Genomic DNA, 17,060 nt, shown 5'->3' on the forward strand with positions numbered 1-17,060 from the left:
TTTCTGGGCCTTTTCAAGGCCACGGTTAAAGTTTTCTGTAAAATAAAAGAACCGGAAAAAAATGAATCAAATAGAATAGCTGGAAGATGGAGAATAATCTAATTCTACACTTGTATCACATTCAAGAATATGGTACACGGTATTTAAGCACAACACACGCGATGTAAAAAACTACCTTCCACCAGCACGCCAGGGTCGGCACTGCAGGAGCGACAGCGCTATCTCTCCCTCGCATGCAGCTTCCTATGTGCACATGCACACAACAGCCAAACACCACGCCGCTGGAAATGTAAAGCGCGCAGTCCATCCAAAAAATTTGTATCTTTTTCATAAATTGGGGGATGGCTACTGACATTATGCATAACGATTATATATTGTACAAATATAAAGAAAAAAGTACTAATTAAATTAAATGTTATCGATAATATTAAGTAGAAATAGGAGATGCTGCAGTTCCACAGTGCCTATACGCTAGCTGCCACTGCTTGCACTACTACTGTGTGTAGAAAGACATACAAAAAATTATATTAAAAAACATTTTGCGTTAAATAAAAAGATAGCTTTTTAGATTTTTGGGGAAGGGGGAATTTTTTTTTAAAACGGTAAGATAAGCAGCACCTATGTAATGAGCAGCTTAGAGATATTAACCTTAATAGTTTACTTACAAATTTCCCCGTGTACACGAATCTGTGTGCCAAATTTCATCAAAATCGGTTTCCCAGTCAAAAGTTATTAAGCTTTAAACACGCTAAAACATGTACATACATACTACTATTATCCCCATTTTTTTTTATCCCTGGCTCATGAAACGTCAACAAATGCAAAAAAAACCCATACCTCATTTTTTGACTGATTACCATACTTTCCTTGTAGCATAGCTCCACAGCTATCATGCCAGGAAATTAATATATTTAATTAATTATTTCTTATATTTATATTTTATGTTTTCAGGTGAGTGTCCTTGGAAAATGGTGATGATACTTTCAAAGTACTTACAAAGTCCTCTGTATTTTTGTGTGAGTATAGAATAGTGTTTTATAAACTGAATATAAGTTTTAAAAAGTATGTAGCTTGATGTATATTCGTAGTATCGTATTTAGTTATTTATTTACTGTATAAAACATTACTCATTGCAAATTCGCGTAACGTTTGATCTGTTAAAAAGATTGATGTTAAAAAACTCGCAATACTGCAATCATCTTTATTTAATGTTAATATATCACTATCAAAAGTAAAATTATGTTTATTATGAAAGAAGATAAAAAAATGAAGATAAATTTATGATAATAAAAAAATTAAAGATTAAGAGTACGTTCAAGAATCTTTTACAATTATTAAAACTCGTAGTCAGATGCGCATTTCGAGTGAGAAACGATCATCGTAAGTAGTTATTTGTTAAAATAATTTGTGATGATTGCTAATGAGTGTTTCTTGTTGTAGGGTTTTCCACCGTTTTATAAAAGCTCTTCGGCGTTCTATTCGTTATTTTAATCTTAAAACTGATTTTCGCAGCTCATCACTAGTACTACAAAAAGTAAAGGGAAAAACCATATACTTTTTTTTTGGTGGTATTCTTTAAGCTAGAAATTATTATAAAATCTCTTAACAGTATTAAATAGCCGGCCTCCGTGGCGCGAGTGATTGTGTTTCGGCCTTTCATCCGCAGGTCTCGGGCTCGAATCCTGGTCAGGCTTGACATTTTCACACGCTACAAAATTGCCATTTCATCTTATCCTCTGAAGAAATACCTACTGCTGGTTTCGGAGGCCAGTATTAAATAATTATGTAACCGCTTTTGGGGCTAGTGGTCATTATATATCGGTGATTATTTTGTTGAATATATATGAACACCGTTTTAAATATAAAAAACATCGTTTTTAAAAAATGTTCCTTCATTAAAATTTATAAATATCCAATACAGTTTACAAAAGAACGTTGTATCTGATAATAATAATTATGAAATTCTGTACGATTTCGTTCTGGAACAAAGGCAGTGGTCACTTTGGCAAGTGGTCAGATTATACAGTCGGTTATATTAACTACTATTGTATTTATTTTTTAAATTCTACTTTCATGCAATCTTTTTTTTTTCAAATTCCATTCAATGTTGAATTTAAAATTAATGGTTGTGTAATTTGGAAAAAAATATGTACACTAACTATTTTTACTTTTTAAAATCTGTAAGTACCCTCAGTGTAATTTTGGCCTTTGTTACAGAGGCACAAAATAAACATATCATTTTCCTCCTAGCGTATACGAGTAAAAATAAAAATTCCTTTTTTTTAAACTGTACGATTCAAGCAGAATGTAAGAGGCTTTCAGGACATGTTGTATTGGTAGAAATAAAGTAGAAATTTCATACAAATATATGTTCAGAAATGTTTTGTTAGTGAGTATCGCCTGGCAAAAGAATTCCTCCTAATTTCTGCGCCTTCGGTAAAATGCAGCCAGAGTGTAATTCTTAGGTACCAAATTAAGGGATAAATTTAGTGATTTATATGAAACCATGACCTGATAAATGGAAAAAATTGATTTGAAAAATTGAAAAATAAAATTGATGTGGACACTACATGACTTCCTTGTACGCCTATTAAATTACATATACACATTTTTTTTTTAATGAAAAGTACATAAAATTTTATTTCATTAATAACTTCTAAATTTTTTCAAATTTTTTTGTTGTTAGTTAATTATTATTTATCTTAAAAATCTTTTTACAATGAGAGGTTAATAATTAATTATTAATAAATCAATATATTTAAATTAAAAAAAAGGAGATGATGTGTGATTCGAATAAGACTTGTCTGATTTGAACCGATGTGCCATTTCCTCTTAAGACCCAAATATTTCATTAAGTAAAATTTCATTTGCCTATAAATCTGGAACGAATGAAAATAAGTATCACTTGTCATACATCGCTGAAAGGCTCTCAACGAGGGTTTATTACTGCAGTTAAGAAAAAGTTCAAAATTCAAATGTCTTTGGATTTTGGGCTGTTTTTGCACAGTTTTGATTCAATCGATTGCAATCAAAAAGGGGAGGTGCACAACTAGATGTTACAACAGTTCTACATCCAAAATGTCAACATTCTACGGGTAATCGGTTTTGAGTTATGCGAGATCGATAAGTACATACATACAGATGTCACACCGAAACTAGTCAAAATGGATATTTCCTTTGAAATCTGAAAACCGAAATTTTTCGCGATCACAATATTCCTTTACTTCGTACAACGAAGTAAAAATTTGGTTCCAGAAATATATGTTTAGTATTTTCGAAAAATGTGGAGTAAAAGATAAAAGATTGGGTCGAAAACTCACAATTTTATTTTTGGTGTAAAATAATTTGTTTGATGGGTACTGAATACAGACGTTATAAACAAAAGTAGTACAGAATTTGATTCTGAATAAAATGGTATGAATTTAGCCCTCAGGGACTAAATATAAACGTAAAAATTTCGAAGTTTATTAAAAACAAAACATATCAAAATGTGTCAGATTTTAACTAGGTATTAAACTAAACTAAACTGTGCGTTGTTAACTTACAATCTGCTTGTCCATTTATTACACTACTCTGTTGTTTGATCGTATTTATTTATTTTTTTTTTAATATAAATTTAAATTTAAAAAAAAATATTTTGTTTTAACCGACTTCAAATAAGAAGGTTATGTATTCGACCCGTATATATATATTTTTTTTGTATTTGTTCGCGCATAACGTTTTTCCTATTAATCCGATTGAAATAAATCTTATTGCAATCGACGCAACTGCTTTTCGCGGTGGTACCATAATGTTGAAAAAAGTTTTCAGATACAAAACATCGGTCTGAAAATTGACAAAAAAATTATTTCTTCGCAGCCGGTGAGTAGGTAGAGACAGAGGGGTCCGAGGTTACTTATCGGATTGGCTGAGTCCACCATCAATTTATATGACTTTCAGATTCTTTACGAGCAGGTAGGGACAGTGGGAATCCTGATATTCTATATGTATACGTCACGTTAGATGATGTTATATGGTCTTCTGCAAGGCAAGTAATGTGAGTTTCTGCACAATATATGTAGTACCGTTAATAAAAATCGAGATATCTCGTCTTAAACCTTTCAGACCCAATATACTTTATAATATAATATACAGCATAGGTAGGATCAGTTGGATTATTATTCTATATACGTACATAATATTACATAGTCTTGATGTCGATTCCATTTTTTTTTTAAACTACTATTTATACGTAATATTACGTACATTTTGTGGAAGTTATATAAATAGTTTTGTACTCTGAAGCAGTTTGGTTTCTCAGGCGAAGATATCAACCGCTGTCGGGTGGTTCGATATAAAAAAAAACAAATTGTGTATGCTACTCATACTTTTGCATTTTCTAAAAATGTATTTACTACGCATTGTTATTTGATTTTAAATTCAGGGTAATATGCGTGTTTTTTATTACATTAAATATTTTCTGGGATAAAAATTAATTTCGATTTAAGTTTTTATGTTTATTTTTTTTACTTGTATGAAGTAAAGGAAATATTGTGATCGTGGAAAATTTATGTTTTCAGATTTCGACGGAAATATCCATTTTGACTAGTTTCGGCGTGACATCTGTATGTATGTACTTATGTATCTCGCATAACTCAAAAACTAAGTAAAATGTTGAAATTATGGATTTTGGACTTTCGTAATATCTAGTTGTGCATCTTAACTTTTGATTGCAATCAACTGGACTAAAAGTGTCCAAAAAAGCCCAAAATCCAAAAAACATAGTGTTTTGAATTTTTCTTTACTGCAATAATATGCCTTCATTGAGAACGTTTCAAAGATATATCATAAGTAGAACTTATTTTCATTGGTTCCAGAGTTATAAACCAAATGAAATTTTAATTAATGAAATATTTGAATCTTACAAGGGGAAGGCATATCGGTTCGAATCCGACTTCATCTCCTTTTTTTTTAATTTAAATATATTTATTTATTAATAATTGTTAACCTCTGATTGTAAAAACGTTTTTGCTATAAATAATAATTCAATAATAAAAAAAAATAAAAAAATCATTTATTAATGAAATAAAATTTTATGTAGTTTTTATTTTAAAAATATGTGTATATATAATTTAATATGTGTACTCGTCATTTTATATTACATTTACGAGTAATTATTACGTTTTATCGTGTCGGCTTGTGGATTATTTTCAGTTCTAGCCCGCGAATTGTTTGATATTATTTAATATTTTCTTGTTTTTTCTTTTGACATCTTAAGTATGTAGTTAATACATGAAGATGTTTACTAAAAATAAATTGTAGAAGGAAGTACGGTATGAGTAGCCGATAAGGTGATTTTCGTAATCATTGAATAGGGTTAGTCGTGTGTAAAGGCTAGCTATTTTACTATACTGCTCTCCTATACGTATATATGACGATGGTATAAATAAATGGATTCATCCTATTATTCTCCCTTTTGTATACCCTAAGAGACGCCTACTTTCACCTACACGCTTTTCGGTTCACTTCATCCATTTTCAGACACGTAATGAGATATTCTTCCTGTTTACGTTGTGTTATCCGAGAACATTTTACACACAGTGCGCGTTGTGACGCGTTGATATAACGTCGGGGGCGGATTACGTATAGTATTATGTTTACGCCTTAACGAAAAAGTAGAAAAAGAAAAAGAGGGAAAAGGAGATTGTTCGTAGTGATTGAATGAAATGGGAATACCGGAAAAAAGGATGATAATAAAGGGTGAACGGATTGGTGTACCCTATATAACACGAATACAAAAGAACACACCACCAGCTTTGTGGTCGGTTCCTTGACGTCAATAGATTTTTTTTTTTAATAAATTTGTCTATGGATGAGAAAAGACTGATATAGTCACTGCCCCCTTTTTTAAGGTTTATTTATTTTTTGTTCTTTTTATATAAATCCTTTTGTGATCGAACCTAACCCGGGCCTTCTTTTATATTTATTAAACGCGTGTTCTAATAAGGGAACTGTTTCTAGGACAGGAGCAGATTTTTGTTACGGATCCTAATATAATATGGTTCGAATATTCTTTTCTTAGTTTTTTAAACCTTGGATGTTTTGATTACCTGGTTTTCTTAGGACATCATTTTTTATGTAACATTTATATACTCAGGTAAAATTCCAAAAATGATATTTAATTTTTACGTAATATAATTCTTGTCTTTTGAAATCTTTTGCTAAAATTAATCTTCAAAACAATTAATTAACGCATTTAAAAAAAAAATCTGTAAATAAAATCCTACGGTGTCTTAAGTAACCTGTTTTTTGTATACTTTCTTCATATAATAACAGGTTTATGTCAAAGTACCCTTCGGTTATTTTTTCCAAATTGGTTGAGAAATTGCTTTCTGTTTGGTGTAATAATGTTTAGCTCGATTCAGAATCTTACGGATGATATTACATCGGTATATATTTCGAAAATAAATTATTTTTGTGTTATACAGGTGTTTTCCCTACCGTTTTAATATGATACATACAAAGTATCATCCAATGTTGCATCCAAAGCATCTGAAAAGGGATACATAAGCCACCCTGGTCAGATTTACTTTCTCTAAAAGTAATGTTCACTATTCAACCGGTTCCTGTGGTGAACAGAGTGATGATGTATAGGGCCGTGTATTCTATTCTATAAATAAGGCATCGGAAAATCGATTTACTCATATATTTTTCCGTGGAAAGCCTGGCATATGATGCTTATTATTCTTGAGTATGGTTTTGTAAGTTTCAGGTGTAACGTATGTTTAATATATTTATATATATATAAAGTGTGGAAAAAGTTATAAGTTTTTGGAGACGGTAGGAGTCTCTTGCCCGGAAATTGTTGTACCGGCTCACAAATAATATTTTTTTGAAAGGGTTTTCATTATTTATTATTATTATTGATTAGGTCATTCTCAGTGTTAGCTTGTAGAATACAGACGATTAGTTTGATAACTTTTCATGAAAAATCGTACTTCAAAATTTTTAAGATCAGTAAAGAAGCTGAAATTTAATTAATTATACGTGATGTTCTGTTTTTATGTTATACCAATTTTGATATATAGTTACTTAAAAAATTTGGCGTGATTGAATAGAAATCTGTTTAATTACCTGCTTTAATTTTCTTATTGTTTAATTAAATTTATGTAAATTATTTTTATTAATTTTACTACGAATATATTTAAAAAAATATTTAATAATTTTTACAATTTCAAACTTTTGTACTTTGTATTATTTTAATTTATGTTCATACCCCGTAACGAACAAGTATATCGTTTTGTAAGTTACTTTTCAAGGAATTTTCTTTTTTTACCCGCATTTGATGAGTTTAATGAATATTCAGTATTCTACGTAAGGGAAAATGGTTTTTTACTGTTCACCATTTTAGTTGTTTTTTCATATTGTTTTTCACTAACATTTGTATAATTGAGACGGATTGTTTGGTGCTTATTTCTTGAAATATCTGTAAAGCAGTTTTGGGGATGAAAGGATGCAAACAAATCTACCATCCAAACACATTACCCTCTTCCTTTAGTAATCTGATAAATATTATACAGAGTTATCATAAAAGAATGGTGCGGTTTTGAACATGGTTTAAATTAAAACAGAATTACTTAAAGTTTATGTTTTTTATTTTTCAAATTTGTCGTCTCGAACAATTTTTTACATAATTAATAAATTTCAATATGTGCGCCCTTAGTCGCTCGACAAATGTCCAAACGATACTCAACTTCTCTCCAAACATTAGTTAACATTTCTTCGTTAATGGTTGTCATTACTTCATTAATCCTGTTTTTTAAGTGGTTTAGGTCGCGAATTTTTTGTGTATAAACAACGCTTTTGATGTACCCCCAAAAGAAAAAATCGCAAGGTGTCAGGTCTGGACTCCTTGGAGGCCAAAGTATGGGTCCTTGCCGGCCAATCAGTCAATTTCCAAATTTTTCGTTCAAAGCGTCCGTGACCAATGCATTGAAGTGCGGGGGAGCACCATCTTGTTGGAAATGAAGTTGATGAATATTTTCGAGTTCATCCGGCCGAGGAAAGCAACAATTGGTTAAAATGTCAAGATACACAACTCCATTAATTGTTTTTTCAGCAAAGAAGAAAGACTCTATTACACGATTTTTCATCACACCACACCAAACATTAACTTTAGGCGAATCGCGTTGTTTCTCGATAATAGCGTGTATGTTTTCAGAGCCCCATATTCGTGAATTGTGTCTGTTAACGCATTCATTCACATGGAATGTAGCTTCGTCTGTAAAAATTATATCGTCTAAAAATGATTCGTTTTCACTTATTCTGTCCGACATTTCAACAGCGAAATTGTAACGTTTTACACCATCATCGGGTTTCATTCCTGCAGTATCTGAATTTTTTATGTAAAACATTGTGAACTGTTGATTTTGGAATACCTAATTCGACGCTTCGAAGGGGGATGGACTTCCCAGGACTTCTAATTGCCGATCGTCCAATTAGTTCAACCGTTTCGTCTGGTACACTTGGTCTGCCGGTTGATTTCTGTTTCTTAACCGATCCGGTTTCTTCGAATCGTTTGAACCAACGTGTTATGTTATTTTTGCGTGGTGGATCTCTTCCGAATTCATATCGAAACGCACGTTGAACTAAAATTACGGATTTTAATTCAGCCATCAATAAAAGACATTTTGCTTTGTCTTTATCCGAGAACATAGTAACTCGCTAAACTCACCGCAACAACAATACAAGAACTGGCGTTGTGGTTACAACTGCTGATAAACAAACTTTTGGGTTGGAGGCTTTCAGGGATACCAATATAACATCTAGAAATTTCCCTACAATCTTTCTATGAATTACTGAAACCGCACCATTCTTTTATGATAATCCTGTATTATAATCTGATATTTCCTGGAAATATTATTTCGAATGTTACTCTTATTATTTTTGTTTGTTAAAATTTTTCTCAAATAGGGAGGTAAAAAGTGAAAATTGCAAGTGAAAATTCGAAAAAGGTAATTTTTTTGTTTATTTATGTTTTGTTCCTTTTGAAAACTTATCTTCTACTTGTTAATTATGTTTAGATTTAAAAAAAAATGTTTTCTATAAATGTTAACAGAATCCACATATGTGCTAACCATCTAATAGGCATACTACACAGATCCACCACCATTGACAGATACCTTGATTGATATTCTGAATATACACAAAAATGAGTGTATCTTAATGCATGTGGACATTATGAAACATAAAAACACAATATATACTAAAAGAAATTACATAAAATTCAACAAAGTTTTCGATTAAAAACTGTAGAATAGTGTTGCGTTAAAAAAATAAAAGAAGAAAATTGCCTAATGCTTGGATGAGAAGTGCAGAGCACCAGTTATTAATGGTCGCAAAGACGATTGAAAAATTTTGAACTTATTAAAAGCATTTGCTACCGCGTTGTACACTTTTGTATATACTGGGACTTTCGTACAATGAGACTACGACGCAGATATTTCAGGTTATAGGATTTAAGAAGTCGTGTAAAGGAAGTAAAAAATGGACTAAATAAGTCAAACGTTTTATTAAAATAAAACGATAAACCCTGTATTCTTTAATGAAGGATAAAACTTCCACAGAGAAAATTACAGAACTCTAAAACAAACATTGTATAAAAATCAGTAGCCTACAACATATTTAAAATTAATCCAAAACTTTTTCACGTATTACATTTTTTAGCCACTAGGCTCGTCTAGTAGTAAACTCGTTGCAAAATCACTTATTTAACAGCTGATTTTCGAAGTCGAAGGTTCTCAGATTCAAATCCTACTAAAAATTAGTTACTTTAAACGGATTTGAATACTAGACAGAAGGAATACCGTTATACTTTAGTGGGTGGGGTTTAATTAACCACAATGGTATGGTACGGTACGGTATGGTTATGGAATGATACAAAACTGCAGCTCATCTATATGTCATACATATTCATCCTCATCCCATTGGACCGTAGAGAGGGGATTACTTATTGTTCGCTAGTTGAACAGATTACAACGTACACATTAGGAAGAAATTAAAAAATATTTATAATTCATTATTATATCACAATTTATTATAATTTTCTCACAATAAACAAAAATAAAAAACTACTTAACACTCGATAGACAAACATTACTTTGAAAAAGAGTAATGTTAAGGACTCATTTATTGTAATTTAAATTATCATTATGAAACGTAATTCAGATTTTTATTTTTCAATCAATATCAATAAGTTTCGACTAATTTAATTCGAAGTGTTACCAACATAGTGTCGTTTATTTAAATCAAAACGATGAAAAGGATTTAATAAAATGAATCTTTAATACAATTAAAAGAAAAATTTTACTTTTTTTTAATAGTATTAACCGAAAATAATCGTAATGAAATGTTTTAGTTGGAGTCATGCACTCTATGGAGCTTCAACGTGGACGATGAGAAAGCCATACAGAAAACGAATTGAGATGCGGATGTGGCGCAGAATTATAGATATCAGAGGACAAGACCATGTAACAAACGAAGAAGTATTAAGGAGAATCAAAGAGAACAGGAAAGTGCTCAACGTGATTGAATAAAGGAAAAGGAAACGACTAGGAAATGGTAACAAAAGGTGTTTATTAGTGAATGCGATGGAAGGGTTAGTGAATAGAAAGAAAGGAAGAGAAAGGAATTGATTTCAAATGATGGATGGGATTATGGAAAAAGGAAAATATGCTGAAACAAAGACGTTAGCAAAGAACAAGTTGGAGAGCAGCACCCGTATCAGGGACCTGCCCTAATGGCAGAACACTATGAATGAAATAATGTAATCCGAAATAGTTTTATCCTTGTTTCGATCTAGATAATTTGAAAATCTTATTAAAGGAATTATCTGGATTTGATTTTTGGTTTAATTTATAAGCGGTTAATCTTTATTTTTAACAGAATATTAATCAAATTTACGGGGTTAAAAATTCACGTAAAATGAAATACTACTTTTACTTAACAGTTATTATTGGAATTATAATCTAAATTTTAATGATTGATGTTTAGGTATATCGGATTCCAACTAACGTATTTTTTTTCAGGCTACGTAACTTTTAAACTTTTTTTACTGGAAATTTGAAAAGAAATTATTATTTGATATTTTTAAATAAAATTAAAATTACGTTTCAATAGAAGTAATACACTATATCGTCTAGGTATATGATTTTGGTATAGAAGGTAACATTCAGCCTTCTGACATTTCATTGTTTAATTATATTCCCGCTTTTATCTTACGCTCCTGCTGTAAACAAAGCGTTCCAGATCTGCTAAATTTACCGCTTTGTCCTTCATTCTTTTACTGTTCCACGCAAGGTTGTACCTGTGCCTTGGTAAAAATTAGCTGTTATTTTTTTTAAAATTATTCTATTAAAGTGGTTTTGTATTTTTACTTGTCATCGATATTAATTTCATAGGTTTTTAGGGGTTGTGTTATTTGAATAATGTTTTAGAACCTGTAGATTGCTTGTCATTTCTTTGAAGGTCTTATATACGGTTTATAGTTTACGATCGATTTTCTTATTGCGTTACATTGTTTTGTTAACAACATTTTAAATGAAAGAGGAGGAATTATAAGTGTTTAATATGTAAATATGTTTGTACCACCAAAACCAAGTTTTCATCTTTAGATAAAATATACCATTATGAAAATTACGAATATATTAGTCATTATACTTGCATGTTACGTATGATTTCGATGAAACGTGAGTTAACTTCAACAGTGAAAGAAGATTGCCAAAACGTGTTTGTTTTTACTTACGCAATGTAGTAACATCGTCCAATTATAATTAGATCGATCATCTGATCGTGTGGTGTTAGTCTTTTTTCTTTTTTTTTATATTAGTACTTGTTTTTTTATTTGTAGGTTTTGGCAAACTTAATTGCATATTGCTTAACCTGTTAATTTGTATACCTCTTTTAAATTAAATTAGGTGAAACAGACCTTTACTTGATAATTATTTATTTAACAGGACAACTCATTTGTATTTTTAAAGGATGGGTTTATCTTAATTTATTCTCATTAATTGACTGGCAGAGTAGTAAGTAGCATATCTGACTTTTATCCGGAACGATCCGGATTCGAATTCCAGTTTGCTTGATTTTTTTTTTTACACGATACAAAATTAATTTCTCATTACCGTTGTCTGTAATAGATCTAGTACTTGTATCTGATCTTATATATATATAAATGAATGTTTGTTTGTCCCCGTATGCGTTCCTATTCTATTCATCCGATTGCGATGAAACTTTGGCGAGTTGTGCGCACGCCCGCTAAGTTTTTTGGATTAGTTTGGACCCGCTAGGTGGCGCTGCGGTCGAGATATTTCGAAAAATTGTATTTATGATCCGATTTGGTTCATATTCAGAATATATGTATATATTACGTGAAAAGAAAATTTCTTTGCTAAAACTATACCCGCTAGGTGGTGCCGGTGTCGAAATATTTACGAAACAAACAAATATATAAAGAGACTTTCTTCTATATATATATATATATATAAAAGGCAATGTTCGTATGTGTGTCCGCTATAATCTAAAAAACTACTGGACCGATTTATGCGCGGGGGAAAAACGGAAAAATCGAAAGGTTAAGTTTTGTGAAGTTCCGTATGTTCATTTTTTAAATCTTTTATCAAACTTTCAATTGTGTTCATTTAATCTATACATATACTCAAATCTAGCAATAGCAAAGAATTTCCATGTCAATTATTTAAAAAATAAATAATTGGTTGGTTTATTTTACATACTGGGAATGTTTAATATAAAAAGTTTTTACTAGAATATTATACTTTCATTACTGTTTTCTATTTAATTTTAAAGGTAACTTTTTTTTATTTTAAATGGCTTTTGAGGAAAAATGTATAGGCAAAATTACCTTTTATCTCAAGTAGTTCCTTCTATAAGTTCTTTTTATTTTTCCGATTGAAACATTAGAGACTTCATTATTGGGTTTTAAAATGGATTTTTCTTAAGTTAAATGCTATTTCGATTGGGTTTTTTAATAGTAAAATGTACTGGAAACCAAAAATAATTTAAATAAAATATAAACATGAAAAAAAAATTTATTCAAAATTATTGTATGAATTCTTCTCTTATAAGGTCGACTATCCGTAAATGTTATCATCGAAAAAGAGTAAAAAATTAGATTTGCACTTACAATATTATACAATTACGTATATAAGAGCACATTATAAATGTATGTTACCTTACTTTTCATTAGAAAAAATAGTTTTGGGGTTAAAGTTTAAAATCTTTATTTCATATTCTTTTCGTATTAAAATATAATTCTTAAAAAATAGATTCAGCTGTATTGAAACTATAAAATATTTTTGAGTTTGCAATTTTTATTTTTTATTTTTTTTTTGTAGTGAAGTCAATTTATTGTCAATTGAAAATTATATATACAATTTTATTCAACATATTTATCCTTGACGCAGCTAGCAAAAGAAACCTTGAGCGCTAGCCGCGAGTTCATATCATTATAACAGGATGATTATTAAAAAGAATTAATTAAAAGTACAAAACTTAACTAAATGAAAATACATAATTTTGGTAACATGAAACATAAAAAATTTAAATTGAAAAATTAAGTTAAGTAAAATAGATTTAAAAGAAAAAATACATAGATCCAGAATGTAAAATTATTTAAATTGACATTGAAATCGATAAAATAAAATCATGATTGAAAGAATGAGAGAAAAGAATAATTTCATAATGGATAAATAAAAACTAATACATTATAAGATAACGTATGATAAGACATCAAAAACATTCGTAAGATAAGACAGCTGAATACTATTATGAATTTATACATTTAGCATTCATGTAAACACTTATTTTTGATATATATAAATTTTTTAATGTTAAGTAGAATATTATTTTGTTGTGTTATACATTATGTTAAATTTATTTTTATTAGTGTGGATTATTTTTGTATTTCAATTTGGTAATTTAAAATATATATTGTGTTTCACCCATTCATGTATTTTTTTGATTAGATTACTTTTACTATTTTGACGTTAAAATATACTGGAGTAGTACGAAAATTGACGTTTGTAAACAGTTAAATTTGAAAAGAATGTGGGATTTGTTACCGCCGAACTAATATTGTACGGTGTGTTTTTTAATTTCAAAATGATTTATGTATTCGTTTATGTGTAGTATCATTCTTGACATATGTTTTCGTCCTTGTAGATATTTTAAATTCTTCAAATTAGCGTGTACCGGGATATAACCTTGATCTACCAAGAGCTGCTCTAATTAAATATTTCTGGAACGTAAGTATTTTATTAAGATGGGTGTCATATGCTCCTCCCTGTACCTCGATTCCGTATTGAAAAAGTGAATGAGCATATGCAAAATATATAATTCTTATTATTTCAAGATCTTTAATTTTGTTTATTTTGTAAAAAGTACGTATAAGATATTTTAGTCTTGATGTTAAATACTGTACGTGGACATTCAATTTCATATGATCGTTCGGTATTATTCCGAGCTATTTTATTGACTTCGTCTATCGACTAACAACGACAGTTACTGTTTATCGATTCGCTATTATTTACTGAACATGTATGTAGTTTCAGTAGAAATTCACGACGGGGTTACTTGTTTCAGTAGGCGAGAATGACATATATTTTGTCTTATTTAGGTTGAACTTATGGCTTCCAAACCAAGATTTTCCACGAGTAGCACTTTGATGTACTTCATCCCGCGTCTCGCCCGAAAAAACCAAAGCTGTCATCAGCGAAAGATAATATGATACCATTAGGAAGGTTCAGTTTTAAAAGATCGTTGACGTATATTAGAAAAAGTATTGGCGAGAGAACAGTACCTTGTGGTGGTAGTCCGAAGTCTGTGAATTTTCTGTTATCACTGACATTAAAAAAAAGTCAGAATTTGAGTTCTACCTCTAAGGTAGTTTTCAAACAGTTCTTTTACTGGGCCTTGTATATCGCAGTTATTCAGTTTATGTATTAAAATTTTGTGAGAAATTGTGTCAAATGCCTTAGCTAAATCGAGAAATATTCCTATAGTCTTGTTTTTATTAAAATTATTGATAATTATTCTAGTTAAATGTAAAACCGCATCTTTGTTGATTTTCCAGATTGAAAGCCGTACTGATTTTTACGTATAAAATTATTTTTATCAAGACTATTATTCGGTTTTTTATTATTTTTTTCAATTATTTTGGAAAATTTACTTAACAGACTTATCGATCTGTAATTTGCCGGGTTGTTTTTGTCCCGATTTATGTATTGCGATTATTCTGGCTATTTTACATTTGTTAGGGAAATATCCTTCTATAAAACTTCTATTTATTACGTGTTAGAAGGATTAAAGCTATCATTTCCAGGTGATCGAGTTATTTTCAAAATTTTTTATTATAATTTAAAGTATAGTTTATTCGTCTAATACGTAGAGAAAACTACACATTGTGCATATATGTGGTAAAAATGCATTATATATATTTTTTAAAGGTAAAAATGGAAAATTATGTCGACGGTTCGTGGTTTTTTTCATCTCGAATCGTTAACAAAGAAAAACCTTACCTTCAAAATGTTGCGTAGAATGGTAGTTTTTCATTATTTTATGTTACCTATCATAACCGGACGAATATAGGCGATCTGGTATGAGGCACCATTAAAAAAACAACTGGTGTAGTCATTCACTGTAATTAATAAGCATGCCAGGTTTATAAGGAAACGTTATGAAGTGGTTTCATGTTATTTTCTACATTTTTACAAGTTTTCTTTTTGTAGTATCTGTTCACCACAAGATAGACATTATTCCTTACAGAGAAATAATCTCTGGCTATTCCCGATTACTTCTCATACATTTTGTTAGCGTCACATCTCCATGAAAAATCGGAAAGGTATATGTAAAGCACTTCTGTTTTGAAGCTATTAATTGTAATATACGTATATTGCATGTATTCACCAGAGGAATACAAAAAAATTTCAGCAGAGGATTTAATACGTAAAAATTTGGTTTATGGAAGTTTCAAAAATGCATTAATATTAGTATTAATATAAAAAAGAGAAAAAAGCGTTTGTGTTAGGTTAATTCTTTCTTAGTGTTCCTTGGTTTATTTGTTTAAATATCAGAGCACAAGTGCCGATAATGAAAAGGTCATTTCATAATATTCATTATATCGCGTTGCTGATGGGTGGTGAAGTAATGTTGTTTATTGAAAGGGGTGGAGAAGTTTGTGATGATGAAAAGAGGTTGCGCACGAAAAGCCGTGAGGAATACTAACTGCTCACTTTGCGCGGTTTAGGTAAGCGAGCCACCAAGGTATCCTGGTATGCTGCAATCGAATTATTATACCGTCGGTGAACCCAACCAACCGCTTGCTGTGCTTAGTTCTTTTAAGTTTAACTCAGTATTTGTGCTCCTGCGCGTGTGTGTTTGGAATAAGCGTTGCTTCTTTTTTACCATCTGAAGTCATGGTATACCAGTATGGGATTGACATACAGGAAACTTGTATTCCCCTCCTCTTTCCTTTCTCCTTTCCTATCCATCTATATTTTCTATCGTCTTTATAACATAACATCTGATAATCGAGATTCTTCACTTTTGTGTGTGTGTGTGTGTATATATATATATATATATATATCCTTTGCGTGCTATCATCTGTTTATGCTTGCGAAATTTCTTCGTGTTACTTATTTATTCATTCGGCGTTTATGAAAAGTTCGAGGTCTTTCTCTATCTCTCAGGTTACGTAAATTGTAAATTGTTATTTTGTAATCTTTTATAATTATATTGCTTCTCTTATTCCTTTCGTTTTCTTTTCTTGTTTTTTTAAATTTTTTTTTTTACTGTAAATAATGAAGTTTTTAAAACAATTCGGCCGTCTTAACATTTCACGGTTCTTCGTCTACTTATAAAAGTCATGTAATTTGATAAAATCCGAACAAATATAATGTAGAATCTAATTTAAACGTGTGAGAATATATATATTAGTTAAATATAAAAAAGAAGCGATTAAGTTTTAACGATTAAGGAGGAGAGAGTTTCTGGCCTCTCTCTCTCTC

General features: G+C 30.3%; 1 protein-coding gene across 6 annotated transcripts in view; it reads left to right on the plus strand.

Annotated features, from left to right (window-relative positions):
* ssh (Protein phosphatase Slingshot) overlaps positions 1 to 17,060 on the plus strand; it is a 504,868-nt gene that overhangs the window by 167,225 nt on the left and 320,583 nt on the right. For 2 of the 6 annotated variants that reach the window (XM_075364385.1, XM_075364390.1), the window contains exon 2: positions 952 to 1,016. The exons of the other annotated variants lie outside the window; for them this stretch is intronic. In XM_075364385.1, the coding sequence (XP_075220500.1) occupies positions 969 to 1,016 (48 nt within the window). In that variant the 5' untranslated portion in view covers positions 952 to 968. The remainder of the gene's footprint in view (positions 1 to 951; positions 1,017 to 17,060) is intronic. 6 annotated transcript variants of the gene reach the window in all.

The sequence above is a fragment of the Lycorma delicatula genome, chromosome 4 (genome assembly GCF_047948215.1).
Source record: "Lycorma delicatula isolate Av1 chromosome 4, ASM4794821v1, whole genome shotgun sequence".
Taxonomy (NCBI): domain Eukaryota; kingdom Metazoa; phylum Arthropoda; class Insecta; order Hemiptera; family Fulgoridae; genus Lycorma; species Lycorma delicatula.